Source organism: Ursus arctos, unplaced genomic scaffold (assembly GCF_023065955.2).
Source record: "Ursus arctos isolate Adak ecotype North America unplaced genomic scaffold, UrsArc2.0 scaffold_20, whole genome shotgun sequence".
NCBI lineage: Eukaryota > Metazoa > Chordata > Mammalia > Carnivora > Ursidae > Ursus > Ursus arctos.
Window position 1 is genome coordinate 8,026,327 of NW_026622875.1, and position 17,052 is coordinate 8,043,378.

The window sequence follows — 17,052 nt, forward strand, 5'->3', positions numbered from 1 at the left end:
GATGAATGAATACATGAATGAATAATGAGCCACTTATTTGTTGCTTTCTTGTGTTTCCTCAGAATTACAACCGGCCCCGTGTGATGGCCTTAGCCATCCCCATCGCGGTGAAATTCCTCCACAGAAGCAACAAGGAACTGTGCAGGGATATGTCCAACTACCTGTCCCTGGCTGCGATCACCAAGGCAGATCTCCTGGCTGATCACACAGACGTTATAGTAAAGAGCATACTCCAAGGTATGGTGCAACGGCTGAGCTTGGGCATGTTTTTTCAGGAATGGTTTTAAAGTATTTTCATGACCCATTTTAATGGTTTGTGGAAAGGGAGACCTAGAGGGTTGCGAGGTATGTTAGATTCTCTGCTTTGCCACTAGTTGGCTGGTGAACAGGGGTGAGGTGTCTTGGGCTGGCTGAGTCCATGTCTCTTCACTGGGCAGATGAATTATTTGGACTGATAGGGGAGCTGTAAGCTCTCTCTCTTCCAACTCTACATCTCTCAGTTTGGAGAATGGTGTTTTCCACGCTTCTGGTCACCTTGTCCAGCTACCAATTGTAGAGAACCTACCTGTCCGCACTGAGTGGAGCACGTCCCACTGCTCTCAGCGGTACGTGGAAAACCGTTTCTGCCTTTGGTTCCCCAACACAAGGAATGTTAGATAAAGCACGCCAGAGAGCATGTGACGACTTCTTAAACGTGAACATGATTTGGGACTAATTTGTTTGTGTTAAATACTACCATAAAAAAATCAATCAGGACATCTCTGTTAATTGTTTCACATTTGCATGAAAGAGATCGGATTAGTCCAATCGAAATATTCTCTTTTGTCTTATGTTTTTTCCTTTGGCTCCAGATCTATCAGAAGCCATGGTTTTTTGTTTTTTAATTTGGGATCAGAGAACAGTATATGGTATTATGTGATATGCACCCAATGTCCCCAGTTCTCATTAATAAAAATGTATGAGGTCCACGAATATCTTGGCCCACATTTTACTGCCACGTACCCCACATGCTCAAGTTGAACATCAGCCCTTGACCAAGTATTTCTTAGAGTCCCCAAGGGTGCCCCACAAATGCTCACTTTCTGGGTATGCAGACCAGTCCATAAGTCCATGCCCTTATTGTCTCCATGCCTCCTGGCGCAGCACGCTGTGCTGGTGTCCACTTCCACCACCCTAAGCCCAGCAAACTGTGGCTGCTTCCCTGGAGGGCCCAGGAATGGATTTCACTGCACACCGCCTTGCCAGGGATGGCAGCCTCTGTCCCTTTGTGCTACTACCCCCGAAGCTTCAGGAGCCACCAGTCCTCAGCACACTAATCTCATGTGGCCACCCGTGGCAGGATGTTGCGGGGAACACCCATCTTTCTCCTTGGTGTTACACTTTGGTAGAGAGGCCCCAGAATGGGGTTACTTAGCTCCCAATACCAACCTGTTCCCAGGTTTGCAGGAAAATGTAGCCTTCTGTTCTGTCTGAAATATTCTCTCTCTCTTTCTTGGGCTTAGCTATCTAGCCAAGAGTCAAACTAGCAAGAAATCAGTCATCCAGTTCTCAAAATGACTATGGCCCACCAAGGACTAAGGTTTTTTTTCATTATGCCAGACATTCCCAAGAAGAGTTCTTAGCACTCCCCTTCCAGAACATCTGACCAGCCACCCCAGTGGTCCGCCAGATGCCCAGATATGTCTGAACCCCAGCCATGACAGTGGAAATTCATCACTCTACCCGTGTTCCTCTCTAAAGATCTGTCACTGATCTTACTAGTCGGTATCATTCATTTCTCATTTTCTTTGGCTACAGGATTGAATTCCTCACTTAACTTTTAATCATGATACTAAATTTTCTAAAAGTCCAGAAAAGCAGTTACACTTTTTTCATCACCTTGGCTACATATTTGGAACAGATTTTATATGATATTATAAACACGTATACATACCACACATTTTAAAACCATGATAGACTTGCAAGTAACAAGATTTATTGGAAAAAAAAAACCACAAAAATGAATTGTTTCTTCGCAGCTGCCAAGAACTGAGCTCATGTATTTGTGTTTTTTTTCCTTTTTTGAAATGCACTTTCAATGACAAAGAAGTCTTTTGAAACACAAAATGCACTTTCTGAATTCACTACAAGCACTTGAAATAAACAAATGATTTGGTTTATTTGATCTGGCACTATAAAAATTACCATAAAAGAAATGATAATTTGACTAAAAGAAGTTGGGGCTACATATTTCAGGGCTTAGATTTTTGAGACGAATGTGTCTGTGAAACTCTCCAATCATTCACACGAGCCCATCAAACTTAGACCTACAAAGTAGAGGGGATCTTACTGTCTCTCAGTAAGTTTTCTGCTCTGCAAATCTTTGTCATGTATTCCCTGCAATCAGCTTTAGGAACCATCATTAGGATTTCTGTTTTTCTTTACCTACAGTTTCTCCACTTTAGATCTTCCTCCTTGACTTATATTATCTTAATCTGCATTCTCCCATTTTTCTACTTCTACAGAAAATGCTAAAGTATTACAGTTTCTTGATTTGATCTATTTTTTTTTACACAACTAGAATTAAAAAATTATGGAATCTTATGTTGGGACATTAAACGTCATTTAGCTCAATTACCCAGGCAATGCTTAAATCCCCACCAAATGGTCATCCTCTCATTGATACCAATAATGATCATAAAAACAATTCTAACTACAATGGCTAAAATTTATTTCACGCTCTCTTTATGTCAAATACTGTATTAAGCACTTTATACAGATTATAGGATTATATCATTTAATCCTCACAAAAATTCCATAACAAAAGTCCTATTATTATCCCATGTTACCAATTAGTAGTATTTTAAGTAATTGAAACTCCAGGTAAAAATAACTTGATGATGATGACAATGATGGTGATTGTGAAGAAGAGGAATGAGAGAAAAAGTAAGAGGAGGAAGAGGGGAAGAGGAAGAGGAAAGGAGGAGAAAGAGGAGGTTAAGGAGGAAGAACTTCTTATCAGAACATAGGACTGAAAAGTGCATAAGTATATCAGACTTCCCATATGGCTTGATTCAGGGCTCAGTGGCAGTCCCAAAAGTCATTACTCAGCTCTTCTTCCTTTGAATTGGATTTTCATATTCCATATTATAGCCCTCTGCAGCTTCCAACTCATATCATCATGAATACAATTAAACAAAAGAAACTCCATATTCGGTCTCGTTGTCTCTGTTTGACCCGACATGGGTCACACACCCATTTCTGAACCAATCCATCATTGTTGTCAGGGAATACAGTATTTCAGTTGACCAGGCTTGAGTAGTGAACCACCATCAAAGCAAGAGATGGGGGACAACTACAGTAGAACCACATGAATGGGGTGCAGATCACCCCCTAACCAAATCCAGGGCTGTTGCCAGCAATGGCTAAAATGAATACTGGGTACCAGCAAACAGCTTTATGTATTTACTTTTATACTTTTATACTAGAGATTCAGCCCATTGCTTTGGCATAACAAGACCCTATTGGATAATGATTCTTCCCTCTCGGTGTATCTGCAGTTCTTCCCAGGTTCTTGGCATCTGTAAATTTTAAGAATAGAACCACTCTCCCTTCATTTCAAAACTAATGAAAAAGTAGATCAGATGGGGCCAGGCAAGACTTGTGGTATACCAGTGGGGACTGCTCCTTGTGCTTGGTTGATGTTACTCCATTGATCATATTTTTCGGTCGTTTTATATATATGTCTGTCCCTGATTCCAAACGAAATGTCTCCTTTATGCTTGTAAGTCAATCATTAGAGACTGGCAAGTATCCTTGAAGGCAAATATTTCAATAATTCCAAGCCAATATTTACTACTTTTCATTATTAATAATCATATATAAGTAATAATGTTGACTTTCTATGTAAATAGAAATTGATTTTTATTTAAATTGCTTAGACTCCAATTTGTCTGTTTTGTATTCTCCAAGTTCTCTCAGTGAGAAGGAAACTGTGAAAAGTCCTTCCATTTGAAGGAAAGATGAAAGGTATGAGCATTATTGCCTTGGTGCATGCTTGAGAGCTAAGGGGTTAGAAAACCTGAATATCCCTATAACAAATAAGACAGTTATATCCATATTTTTAAATCACCCCCGCCCCCACAAAAGAAAAAGAAAAACCCATCTGTCCCATTTAGTGTTATAGACCAATTAGAACAAATATGCAAATAATAATTACAGGCTTGGCTAAACTTCTTCAGATAATTAAAAAACATTCTCCAACTAATTCTGTGAGGCTTGATATACGTGATATCAAAACCAGAACAGGGCAACATAAGAAAGGAAAATCAGGCCCATCTTAATTATGAGCATAGAAGCACAAATCACAAATCAGAAATCAGAATGACTCCAGCAATGCTTAAGGAAAGTAATAGTTCATATTTGCTGAGCACTTCCTGTGTACCATTTTCTGGTCTTCTTAGTCATGTAATTCTCCCCATATTTTATGATGGACGAACTATTGTTATCCTCCTTTTATAAAATCCGTAATGATTCAGTTAAGTTTATCCTAGGAATGAAAGAATGTCTTAATATTCAAAATGTAATTCCCCCCAGTAAAAGACTAAAAGGTCAAAAAGTCATCTGATTAGTAAGAGCATCACATAAATTCAGTACCCATGCATGAAAAAAGTTTTTTGTTGGGGCACCTGGGTGGCTCAGTCGGTTAAGTATCTGCCTTTGGCTCAGGTCATGATCCCAGGGCCCTGAGATCGAGCCTGGCATGGGGCTCCGTGCTCCCATGGGGAGTCTGCTCTCCCTCTCTGTCTGCCCCTCCCCCAGCTCTCTTTCTCTTTCTCTGCTCTCTCTCTCTCTCAAAGAAATAAATAAAATCTTTAAAAAGAAAAAAGTTCTTTGAGAACTAGGAATTTTGGAGAACTTCCTGAAACTCATTAAGGGGATATTGTGTATGTATGTATATATGTGTGTCTGTAAAATTATATATAATCACGAGAATATTATATATATATATATATATACACACCTATATGCATATATATATCCTCTTCTTTTATAAAATTCAAAGTCTGTTCATGACAAAAAAAAATCTCTATGCAAACTAGCGATAGAAGGGAACATCCTTAATCTAATGAAGGATATCTACAGAAACCTACGACTAAAATTGTACTTAATGGGAAATATTAAATTCTTCCCCTTGAATTAAAAAATTTATTAGGTAATAAATTTGTTTTCTGCTTAAATAATACCAGAAGTAATTTAATATTTTGTGATATCACCACCTTTTCAGAGTGGGAGTCATTTTTCAGTATTCCTGAATAATTCTCCAAACTTGTTCTTTTCCACGTAGATGCTTTGTAAAACCTGCCTGGTGTTGGCATATAAAAGCACAACCAGTGCTTAATACAGCATAATTTAGCATGTCTTTTACCCAGGAAGCTGACAATGTTATCAGAGATCCTGAAAATGAGGATATCTCTGACTATAAGGGATTATTTGAGGACTTACAGGGAAACCCTTTCCAAATTTTGATTCGGAACTCTGTGATGCAATGTACATAACTCCTATCAAAAGTAAAAGCACTGATGTCTCCTCCCCGGTGTTTCCGAATCCGTGGTCATAGTAAGGAAATACGCCTCTCTGTCAGTATGCCTTTTATATGGTCTTCTGGCACAGATCACGAGATGACCTCAAATGATTGGAAACTTAAGTAGAGAGTCTTTGGAAAGAAAATGTAATATTGTCTCAGCAAGAGTCCAAATTCCTTTCTGACTTACTGGCAAAAGTCTAGAAGAGACTGTCTAGCTAATTATGATAAATTCACCTCATTTCTTTCTCTATGTGAGACAAAATTCAAACCACTGATGGGTGAGCTGTCTCAGAAAATAGAGATAGAAAATGAACCTCTCATTTATTATGGTAGTAATAATATGTACCACATAGGGTGAGATGGGGCTTAAGCAGATAAAGCAGTTCTACTTTGCACAATGCCAGGCACGTAGTTCATCAATGGTTACGATGATTCTTCTTATCATCATTTTCATAATCAACGTCATGGTCATTGTCATCTCTAATTGAGCATCTGCCATGTACCAGGCCCATATTAAAATATTAAAGACAGAACCAGATTCATTTGTGGAGTTTTATACTCCTTGGGGAGATACTTAGCCATTAAAGATTCATGACACAATTATTCTTAAAGAACAAAGTTTTAAGCTCACTGTATTACAAGTTGTTCAGAAAGAATTTATTAATCCAATTGCTAGGAAACAGGCTACTAAGCAATCTTATTAAGAATATTCAAACTGAATAATAATACACATAGGGAAATATTTAAAATGATGCTCTAAAAAGCCAACCCAAATGTGGATCAAGAAATTGAGACACACCTTGAAACAAAGAGGACCTCTTCTGAATTGTTAACTACGTTGGGACCGGTTGCGCTCCGGAGTTTGCACCTTCTTGACTCCACCAGCAGGTGTTGCTGTGAAGTAAAAGAAGGCCTGCGCAGAGAGGACCGTCCCGGGCTGGCTTCGGAGAATCTCTCACCCACCATATAAGGGAATCTGCACATTTGCTTGTTTGTTTGTATTTTTGCATGTTTGCTGCTTTTTTATTTAATGCACTGGGAACAACTTGGAAAAACTTTTTTTTAAGACAATGTGTATTTCAAATATTTTTTTATGGTTGAGAAAGTACATTTAGATATATTATCAGTTTTTGTTATTTTCATAATAATCCTTCAGCCAGGGAGGCAAGTCCTGTTATCTCTAACTTCTGGGCTAATGTGAGACCCATAACGATTAGTTGGCAGGTCCAACTTCTAGTTGGTAGGTGATGGTGCTCTAGGATTCGAATGGTGAATTTCTTTTTCTTTCTTTCTTTTTTTTTTTTTTTTAAGATTTTGTTTATTTGACAGAGACAGCCAGTGAGAGAGGGAACACAAGAGGGGGAGTGGGAGAGGAAGAAGCAGGCTCCCAGCAGAGGAGCCTGATGTGGGGCTCGATCCCATAACGCCGGGATCACGCCCTGAGCCAAAGGCAGACGCTTAATGGCTGTGCCACCCAGGCGCCCCTCAAATGGTGAATTTCTGAGCCCAAGGCCAGCGTGCTTTCTTCCACAGTCCAGATTTATAAAACTGAATGCAAGCATCAGTAATCTCAGTTTTCCAGCTCACTGAATCCATGAATATAGATGTGAACGTTTATAATTACTCTGACCAAGATTTTTAACCATATGAGTGCTATTTATCAAGTGGCTAAAAGAGAGTTCTGGAAACATTTGGCCTTAGTAAGCTTCTCAAAGAAGAGCTTCCTAATATAAAATTTAATTTAAAAAAATAAAAATCGATGATTTCTTCTGTTTGCAAATGTAATTGTTCAAAGTGAAGTTAACTAAGTAATTATAAATACCAAACTTTAAAATTCTACAATATATATTTAGTAGTAAAATGTTCTGAATATATTTTAAAGGAATAAACATTTCACTAAAAGCCAATTTACATTGTAATAGACAAGGAAAATATATCAACTCTATTTTGTTCCTATATTCATATATACCTCTGCAAAAATATTGTTCTAGTGACATACAGACATACATACTAGAGTGACAAAGTGACAAACTGTCACAATTTGGCTAGAACGGAAGGGATTTCTGAGACACAGGACTCTCAGTGCTAAAGCTGGGACAATCCCAGGCAAACCGGAACAGTTTGTCACTCTAGCACACACATACCTAGTATTTTATATTTTATATATATAGTGCATTTTTTCCTCCTAATAACTTCAGTCATCTTGCACAATTATTTTATAATGCCATGATACAGTGATGCCCTTAATAGCCATTCTGGTGAACGAAACTCCTTGTCAATCTGCCAAAGTAAGCCAGCAAATTGATATTTTTTTAAAGAAATTTTATCTCAGTTTTACATATTTCTAACTTCTTCCTTTTGCTGACACTATGTATTCTGAAACTCGTTAAATCCTATTAGAAAAAAAAAAAAAAAGAAAGAAAGAAAGCCAGAGAGCCAACTCTCTGAGAATTTGGAAAATATATTTTCTAAGTATAGTCTATGAATGTTTTGAGGAAATAAAGTGTGTGTGGTCTTTTCAATTTTTTAAAAAAATTGTTCTACTGGATCAGATTAGGTGCTCAAACAGTAGTGGATTTAAAATGACAGAAGTGTGGTTTTCTCCATGTTAGAGAAGTGAAGAAACAGGCAGCCCAGGACTGGCAAGGCCGCTTCACAGCACGGGAGACCCAAGCTTCTTCTATATTGTTACACCAAATGTCATGAGCTAAGGTGGTTGCTGAAACTCCTGCCATCACAGCCGTATTCCAATCAAGTGGAAGGAGGAAGGGAAAGAGAATCACGTTCAGTATTTCAACATCAGCCAGCAGTTAGTCATCTGGCCACACATAGCTGCAACTGATGCTGGAAAATATAGACTTTGCTCTGAGTGGGCATACCTACCACTGAAACTGGAATTCTGTTCCTTTGGAAAAGAGGAAAAATAGGTATGAGGAAACAATCAAAGTCCCTTGAAACGCTTATCTGGATTTACTGCTGTACCAGATGAAATTTCTACTTTCATAACCCAAGAATTACTTGTTTTTCTTCTACTTGTTTCTTCTTTACCCTCAACGTAGAATTCCCATGGAAAAATTTAAAAGGCCCTTATATTTAACTGTCAGCATATGAGTCTGGATGTATTTTGAACTGCATCATGTTGGATCTTTTGAACAGATCTGATTGATGCTGAGATGTGGAGATTGAAAGCATGCCTAACTCTCTGCTTATATTGGGTCTAGCGTTTCGTCTTCCAGTTTAACATTCAGGTCATAGAGATAATGGCTAAAGAAGGACTTACCTATGGCCCTTCAAGGGCAACCTTGAATCATGTAATCTCCAAGGGTCTGCGACTGGCCTATGACCTCATGACTGTGAACACTCTTCTTAGAGATCCTTCAGCCTGATTTTCTGGATCTCAAAAATGGGATGAAGGTATACGAGCGCCCTCAAAGATTCCTAGATTCAGGAGATTTTATTGCTAAAGGAAGTCTCTTCTTCTACTCAGAAGACCCAGAGGAGTGAAGTAACTTATCTAAGGACACTCAACTAGTTATAAAACATGGTTTGATAACTACCTCACAAATCAGAGATGACCTGGCCCTGTCTTTAGGCGGACACGTCCTCACTGTGGCCCTACCACATTTGCTGCTGACATCCGGAAACAGCTTTGCGGATGGTCTTCTCTTAGCCCCGCACAGCCTTTACAGGAGGACACTAGTGTGGCTGGGAGGTACCTCTCCACCTGCAGGGTGAAGGACCTTGACTGTCCTCTCCTTCATGCATGAGTAAGAGCATGGGATATATTTTAAGGGCAGGAGTCGTCGTTTCTTCCAGATTCTGAGATCTCCCCCTCATCACGTATATTTGGGGAACTCTGATAGTTTGTTTCTGTGTTACGTATGACAGAACATTGTATATGGTTATAGAATCATCAAACTGGGACTTAGCGATCAATATTTCCTCAATTCCTTGATTTCTCAGTTGAGAAACCTAAAACCCAGAGAGACGAATTGACTTAGCCAAGATCAGATTTCTTGCTTTTTATAGGAAGCCAAAGCTTAAAACAACCCTATGGCTTGTTTCTAACAACACTAACTAATACTATTTACACAACAGAATAGCATCTGAAAACTATTTCCTACTTTAAGAATGTAGATTTGCTCCAAAACATCTTTTAAATTTGTAATTAGATGACATGGGATAGTTTTATAAAATATTTTATTTACAGTAGAGCTTTACAAAAATAGTCTTAATAAAATTAATACAAAACCACTTTATAACTTATATAACTATCTTCTCAAAAAAGTGACATTCGATTATAACACATAAACTACATTTGCATTTGTTAAGTCACATTGTAGTTTAAATATGTTTTATCATCATTTTTTAATAATAAGGTACATACCAATAACAATGAACAATGGACAGCAAATGTTACTTTATTTTTCTTCCAATGTAAAAGTCATCTCTGGCCAAAACAAAATTAACCAAAGAAAAGTAAAACAATTGTCCTTCTGTTCAATAATACAGTCCTTTTTAATTATATGAGAGTTTATCTGACAAAGAGACAGCATTAATCTCAAAGCACCATGGCATAAAGTCTAGTAACAATATCCCCAAAAGCATTCTCCAATGTCTTCTCTTCAACTGTTTATTCGGTATTTTGCCAAGATAAATAAAGATTGATCTCAACTCTCCCCATCATTAGTCTCAAGTGTTCTTAATATGCACTGAGGTTTTTAGACCGTCCCAACTGGCATATGTTTAAAATGTGAGTTTCTTTCTTTGGCTTCAAGTAGAGTTTCACAACGCTTATGAAACATACTGAGCTCCTCCGTGTGGCTGAATCTCTGTGACTCCCCACCCAACAACATTTCCCCGGATGTGACAAGACTCTGCTCCGCCAGTTTCTCTTATCTCTTCGTTGCTGAGAACACGATCCCAGATATTGAAGCCTGTGAGTCTTCCAGAAAAGGCTAGTGTTTCATCAAAGCCACCACCCACACAGCAGCCGTTCTTTTCTTGGCCAACCTGCAGGATTCCTCCGTCAGGAACAATGTGACCTGCGGCCATCTCGACTGTGGTCGCCGTCAGTTCACCGTTTACCCACAAGGACGCGCGTCCTTTCTCAGAATTCCAGGTGCTGCACAGATGGGTCCACTTTCCCAGGGAAATCCCAGTATTGGCAATCAGTTTGCTCTCCTCTCCACCCACCACAAGCACTATGGACTGATAGCTGAGGTACAGCTGGATCTCATATGGATTTCTCTTTGTGCCATAGGAAAACAGGATGGTTTTGTTTAATGCATCTGTGGCTTTGACCCAAATGCAGGCACTAAAAGACTCAAGCTTCATTGGTGTCACTGGATGCACACTTCCAAAAATCTTCTTGGAACGCATTGGGAATAAGATTGCTGTTTCACAACCTAGAGGAGCAAGAAAGTGAGAAGGATATGAGAGAAAATATAAAATTCATTCAGAAATGATTCCAGTCTTAGCGTAGGCATTTTAGCATAGGCACTTTAACGACCACAACTGAAAATTCTGTGCTGTATCACATTATGACTTGAGGAACTTCAAGTGTGATCGCGGTAGAGCAAAGAAAACAGGAATAAAGTCAATTGTCAGGCTTACTCAATGATGTATCTCAGTGGAGAAGAAGGCAGGCAGAGTAGCCAAATTGTCCAAACTCAGAAAATAATGGAAACCGTATTTTAATAACTACTTCCCCTCACAATTAGCTTATTTTCTGTTACTACTTTTTTTTTAATAAAAATGTTGAGTCACTACACGTTAATTTCCAACAATGACGCTGTAATTTCTGAGAACTTAGAGCCAGACTTGTTTCCCTCTTCTTGACTTCACCAAACATCCAGGAAACAAAACAAAACAAAACAAAAAACAACCTATGAAATTCAATGGACCTAGCTCACCCATTTACCCATTGTCAACATATGTTTTTAAATGAAACTCTGGGACAGTCATATTGCTGCTGAAAGTTTACACATGTTCCAGATATTTGTAAACTTTGCAAAGTTTGTAGAAAACTACCTTTGGAAGGCAACAATGTATAATAATGATGACTCACTCTTATTGGGTACTCACTGTGTACCAGATACACTTCTCATCACTCTGTATCGTTTTAATCCTACTTGTCAACCCTAAAAGATAATCTTAATATTCCCATTCTACAGATGAGAGAACTGAGGCATAGGGCACTAAGTAACTTGGTTCTGCTTACTAACTGGTAAGTGGTAAAACTGGGGTTTGAGCTTGGGCACTGTGGCTGCACAGGCCACACCCTTACCTACCCCACTGCATTGCTTCTTTTTTTTTGTTTAAAGATTTTATTTATTTGACAGAGATAGAGACAGCCAGCGAGAGAGGGAACACAAGCAGGGGGAGTGGGAGAAGAAGCAGGCTCATAGCGGAAGAGCCTGACGTGGGGCTGGATCCCATAACGCCGGGATCACGCCCTGAGCCGAAGGCAGACGCTTAACCGCTGTGCCACCCAGGCGCCCCCCACTGCGTTGCTTCTTAATGGGAAAAGAACCCCTCGATTTGGCTAGGAGAGGTGGAATTCAGTTTGTTTTACTATTAGCAAGCATGCAGTTTTTGACGAGCCCCTTAATCTCTCCAACCTTTCTTGTTATCTATAAAAGCCCCTTCCATTCTCCTTCTAATATTCTGCAAATCTGTAAGCAACAAGTATATAGTACTCAAGAAGAACTGCGTAGACCAAAGATATTCTTAAAAACTCTTATTTTGTCCACATGCTTATAAATACTATTCAGGCAGCAATAGAAAAACTTTAAGGAAGTTAAAGGGGCCTGGTGGAGAACATATTTCTGCTAAAGAGCACTTAGAAGGAGACATTCAGACACTGCAGTGGGAGCATAGGAAACTTCCACTCAGTTCATCTCCAGGTCACATGTTTGGTCTGGGAGCTAGAAATGCTGAAGTGAAGACCTTCTAGGTGTTTGTGGGAAATGTGTGTAAGAGACCAGGAAAAGAATTTTTTTTTTTTTAATCTAAATGAGGGCTAGGTATTCACTTTATAACAAACTAAAGCTTCATCATAAAATAGTTCTGACAAGCAAGCTTCCAGAACATTTAAAGATTAACTGGTGAATATAGGGAACTTGTAGGCAGCAAACGTCCATGCAAAGTGTGTTAAACTAAACTAAATACCTGCAAGTAATCGGGGGCTAGGCTCTATCCTAAAAAATTAAACAGATGTGGACCTAGAAATAGTCAAAGAAATACTGAGATTCAGAAAATCGTATAAAAGTAACTGCAATAGTACCGCTAATTGGTCCTGTCACATTTTGGTATTTGCTTTTTCACTGAATAATTTGAATTTTTGAAGACTTTTAAGATTCATTCTTAATGAAATTGGTAGATACATTTTTTTTTTCTAGCTGTGTTAATGAAGTCAAACAAAGATCATGGAACAAAAGATCACCATATGCAGGACCATTTGAGATCGTCTGTACTGTCCCAGTAAAGCAGTGTTCAAGAGGCGGCCTACTGCAGTTCAATTAACTGATTTCCTGTTTAAATGAACCCAGGCAGTCAGGACTGCATTCCAAAGCATTCCTTGATTGCCTCGCAGAGACCCAGCTTCCCCTGCAGCCTGCACTGGCTATGTGAGTCCATGGAGTGGAATTTCGTGTTCACGGGTTTTTTGTGGCTTTTTTGGTGGGGACTTGATATCTCTTTAAAATGTCAGAAACTCTCTCATGAAATGGCTCTTAATTAATAGGTTTTTCTGATTATATTATCAAAGACCAAACAAAATTAAAACCAGGTTCTTAGGAGGCCGACAACAGATTAATTAGGAATCCCTTAGGAACCAAGCTGGCAGGAGGCCAAGAAAGGAGAACTCAAATCATGTGGGTAAAAGTACTATTGGATATAATAAGAAATTAACATTTTTTAGAACTCAGAAATACATCCCTCTCTGCTCTAACTAGTATACAGAGGTGAGAGTGAAAATTAGCATTAGTTCTTCAGTTTTGGGGGTACACTAGCTGTACAATCATTTTACACCGTTTGCCAAAGACAAGAAATTTCATCCATTAAAATAGCCACAGAATTATAATTTGTCTCTTTGCCACTTACATTGAAGATCTATTGTGTATTTGATTTTATGCTTTTTCAGTCTCTGCAACCGTACTGAATATTCAAGAAAATAGGCTCAGCACTGATAAACAGTCCTCAACTATTTAGGAAAGACTAATACTCTGGTATGGTTTCTGTAATTTTAAATGAAACATGCTCTCACACATACTTATGATTCTTCCTCCTACCCCAACAAATGAGTTGCTTTATTGTAAATATAATGAGGGATGGCACTGTTTGTAATTGTTCTCTGTTCATGAGATTCTCAGGAACAGTGTAAGTTGTATTTTCTAACTAAATCACTGATTTTCTACTATAACCCACAGAAGATTTCTGCACTACTACCTCTTAGAAACTTTGACTTATGAAGGAGGGTTGTTTGGCTCCAAATCGTCTCATTTCGTTTAACCATCTTTCGAATGTATTTTTCAAATGTATTATTTCCGGCCCATTTGTGTTTGGAGATTCATTCATATTACAGGGGACTTCAGTAAATTGTATCTGGTTTGAACCGCCTCTCTCCTGTTTGGTGCTGACCCCCTAAGTCCCTGCGGAGAAGGGTTACCAGTTTGCTCCTACAGGAGACCATTTCACTGTGGATCCCGCCCAGTAGGTTTATCCCAAACCTCACATACTCAGACCTCCCCTCTAGCGGGCTCATTCCACAGACCCCGGGGCCTCAGGAATTCCACTAATCTTTCAGGAGATGAGGTTCAGACGCCAGTCTCTTGCTCAGAACCAGCGGGGAGGAGGGGCCGGCCCAGGATTGGAACGCGTCCCTAAAAATTAGGCTGGGCCCTTAAATAGCGCGGGGAACCAGAGCTCCCCTAAAGAGAGAGACAGGCTAAAATTAGAAGAAGTGGAAATCCCTAACGGAGGGAAGCCGGACAGCTAGAAAGGTCACGGTTATAACCGGCCAATAGAGCTCCTGCGCCGCCTGGTCGGATCCGGTGTCAGTCAGGGGGCCCCGACATCTATTTCAAGACTCTGTTTTCAAGACTCTCTCTTCTGGGCTCCTCGGGGTTGGAGAATACTTTTTAAAGCCCGTTTGCTCGCCTTGTATGGTGTGTGTGAGCCCGTGAGCGTGCATGGAGAAGCGGAGGTGTGTGTGTCCCCACTGAAGCTGCCCCTAGAGGGCTGCCACCAGGCTTCCCGCCACGCGCCTCCGAGGACAAAGACGCAGAGTGTGTGGGGGCGGCGGGGGGGGGGGGGAGCCGCTCCGCCCGGCGTCCTTACCTGCCGGCAGCCAGCGCCCGGCCGCCCAGCCCTGCACGGCGCGGAGGTCGGCTCGCGTGCGCCGCAGCTCCTCGAGCACGGCGTCCAGGGCGCGCCCCGCCTCCTCCGGGCGCGGCGTCGCGGCGCTCTCCAGGCGCGTCAGCCTGCGGCCCGCGTCGCGGCTCGCCTGCAGCAGCTCGTCCAGCGCCCGGGCCAGCCGGGCCTCCGCGGGGGCCGGCGGCGCGCACGGTCTCCCCACGCTGCCCGCCAGGCGGCCCAGCTCCGCCCGCAGCCTCTGCAGCTCGCCCCGGAGGACGTCGTCGGTGGCCTGCAGCAGCATGCCCTCTCTCATCTGCGAGTCCTCCAGCATGATGAAGAGCTTGTCCCACTCGGTGTGCTCCCGACGGCAGTCACATGGCGTGGCTGGAGCAAGGGACACGCACGTTACCGATCCGCCCAGGCCTTCCTTGGGTGCGCTTTGTACAAAATTGACCTCCCTCGGTGGCCCCAAGTTCCTGCCCGTCCCAGCACCCCCTTCCCTTTAAGGACAGCTCGGAAAAACAGCGTGTGAGTATCCCGACCATGACAGGAACCATTCATGCAGGTATATAGTAAGTGGAACTCTGTGAAATTAGCCGTTCATGCGGCTCAAAACAGGCAAACATCGGCGATTTCATGCGGTTCAAGCCGTTACGTACGTGACAGAAATAACTTTTTGAAACCTCCCCCTTTCCTAAAGTGCTTCTTTTTTTGTAAAACAAACTATAATTTTTAGCACATTTCCTTGGCTACAAAGTATATGTATAATATTTAGACCCGAAGAGGTGGGTATGTAGTTAGGGTGAGCAGCGAAACAGTTAAAATGAACTTACGGTCCTCAGTGGGATGGAGTCCATTGTCTATTTCGTTGTCCAAATTCACATACATGAGTTCATAATCATCCGAGGTCTCCGCCGACACCGCAGACCAGAGGGCAGCGCAGAACAGAATCACAGGGAGATGCATTGCTGGAGAGAGAGGCAAAGTTCTTTCTTCTGCCACTTTCCAGAGTTGGCCCGAGGGGACGAGGCGAGAAGCTCTCAAGTGAGCAGTGTTTGAGCAGAGGAGAGTGAGAGTGAGAGGCAGGAGAACAGAGCCCTTAATAAATGCTGGGGGAAGCCTGAATGGAGATGAATGAGTAATGCCGGTGGCACCGCCGTAACGGGAGTTCCCCCTGAATTTGGAGGGGAGGGGGCTGGGTGGGAGGGCGAGGGAAACGTGGACGTTGCACAATAATAGACCGCAAAGGTTTACACTGCAGTCAGATTAATTGGAGGAGGGTCAGAGGGGAAAGAGGTGGGGAAACAGTGCTAAGACTGTCCCCCTGAGGATTAGCTGTTGTAACTCGAATTGGTAGCACTGAGGGATGAAAGGGAGGGGAGGGGAGGGGAGGTAGGGGGAGAAATAAGTCAGCAGGCATAGAGGCAGGAAAGCAAGATCATCATTTCAGCATTTTGTGTGGTGCCTTACAGTTCCACAGCCCTTTACGTATAGAAAACTTTCCCCACTTGTCTTTGTACACAGTTTTATAGGTCTAAGTTGTGAAAGTTACCCCCCTGATTCCAAGATAAACCAACTTAGAGTAAGAATTTTGATTGCTCTTGAAGCCAAGTCCACTCCTAATTTAATCCTTCTGGAGTTGCAACTATACTTTCATAAACACACTTTTAAAATGACAGACAACAAAGCAAAACTGGTAAATCTAACTTAAGAAAGAGCTGGGGGAGAAGAATAAGCTGATTTTAGGAATGTTTCTTTTCGTAAACTGGTATTATGTGGAAATCGTATTATTTCACTAGGCTTCTAGTCAAAGATCATGTTTTTAAAGTAAATTTAGGGATTTCTGCTTCCTTCAAAATACGAAGGCCAATATAAGATGAAAACTCTCCTGCACAAAACACCTAGAAATGGGTTTACATTATAATAATAACTTTATGTGTACAAATGAACTACCACTAAAGTAAGGGAAGTATCCAGGGGCCAGCAGTAGAGGGGGGAACCAAAGCCAAGCTTGTGAGAGCTGATGTAGTGCCCCCCCCCCCCAGGGACATAGAGGGAAGTAAGGGTGATCAGTTCTGTAACAACCAAATGTTAATGATCACGTGGGAGCAAAGCTTAGGCCAGAG

General features: G+C 41.1%; 2 protein-coding genes across 6 annotated transcripts in view; one reads left to right on the top strand and one right to left on the bottom strand.

Moving 5' to 3' along the window:
• The window catches only part of VEPH1 (ventricular zone expressed PH domain containing 1), a 223,822-nt gene that overhangs the window by 35,036 nt on the left and 171,734 nt on the right, over nucleotides 1-17,052 (top strand). For all 5 annotated transcript variants that reach the window (XM_057315872.1, XM_048216092.2, XM_057315874.1 and 2 more), the window contains one exon: nucleotides 63-237. In XM_057315872.1, coding sequence (XP_057171855.1) covers nucleotides 63-237 — 175 coding nt within the window. The remainder of the gene's footprint in view (nucleotides 1-62; nucleotides 238-17,052) is intronic.
• PTX3 (pentraxin 3) lies at nucleotides 9,750-16,072 on the bottom strand. Its single transcript, XM_026497364.4, has 3 exons — nucleotides 15,760-16,072; nucleotides 14,909-15,310; nucleotides 9,750-10,974 (listed from the first exon to the last, which is right to left on the bottom strand). The coding sequence occupies exons 1-3, from the start codon at nucleotides 15,890-15,892 to the stop codon at nucleotides 10,361-10,363; spliced, it is 1,149 nt and encodes a 382-aa protein (XP_026353149.2). The 5' UTR covers nucleotides 15,893-16,072; the 3' UTR covers nucleotides 9,750-10,360.

Excerpts from the sequence above, each read along its gene's own strand:
- PTX3 (XM_026497364.4), bottom strand. The coding sequence starts at position 15,892 with ATGCATCTCCCTGTGATTCTGTTCTGCGCTGCCCTCTGGTCTGCGGTG. Across the intron at positions 15,311-15,759 it reads ACTCCATCCCACTGAGGACC|CCACGCCATGTGACTGCCGT; the intron begins GTAAGTTCATTT and ends CCCTTGCTCCAG. Across the intron at positions 10,975-14,908 it reads CGGGCGCTGGCTGCCGGCAG|GTTGTGAAACAGCAATCTTA; the intron begins GTAAGGACGCCG and ends TTGCTCCTCTAG.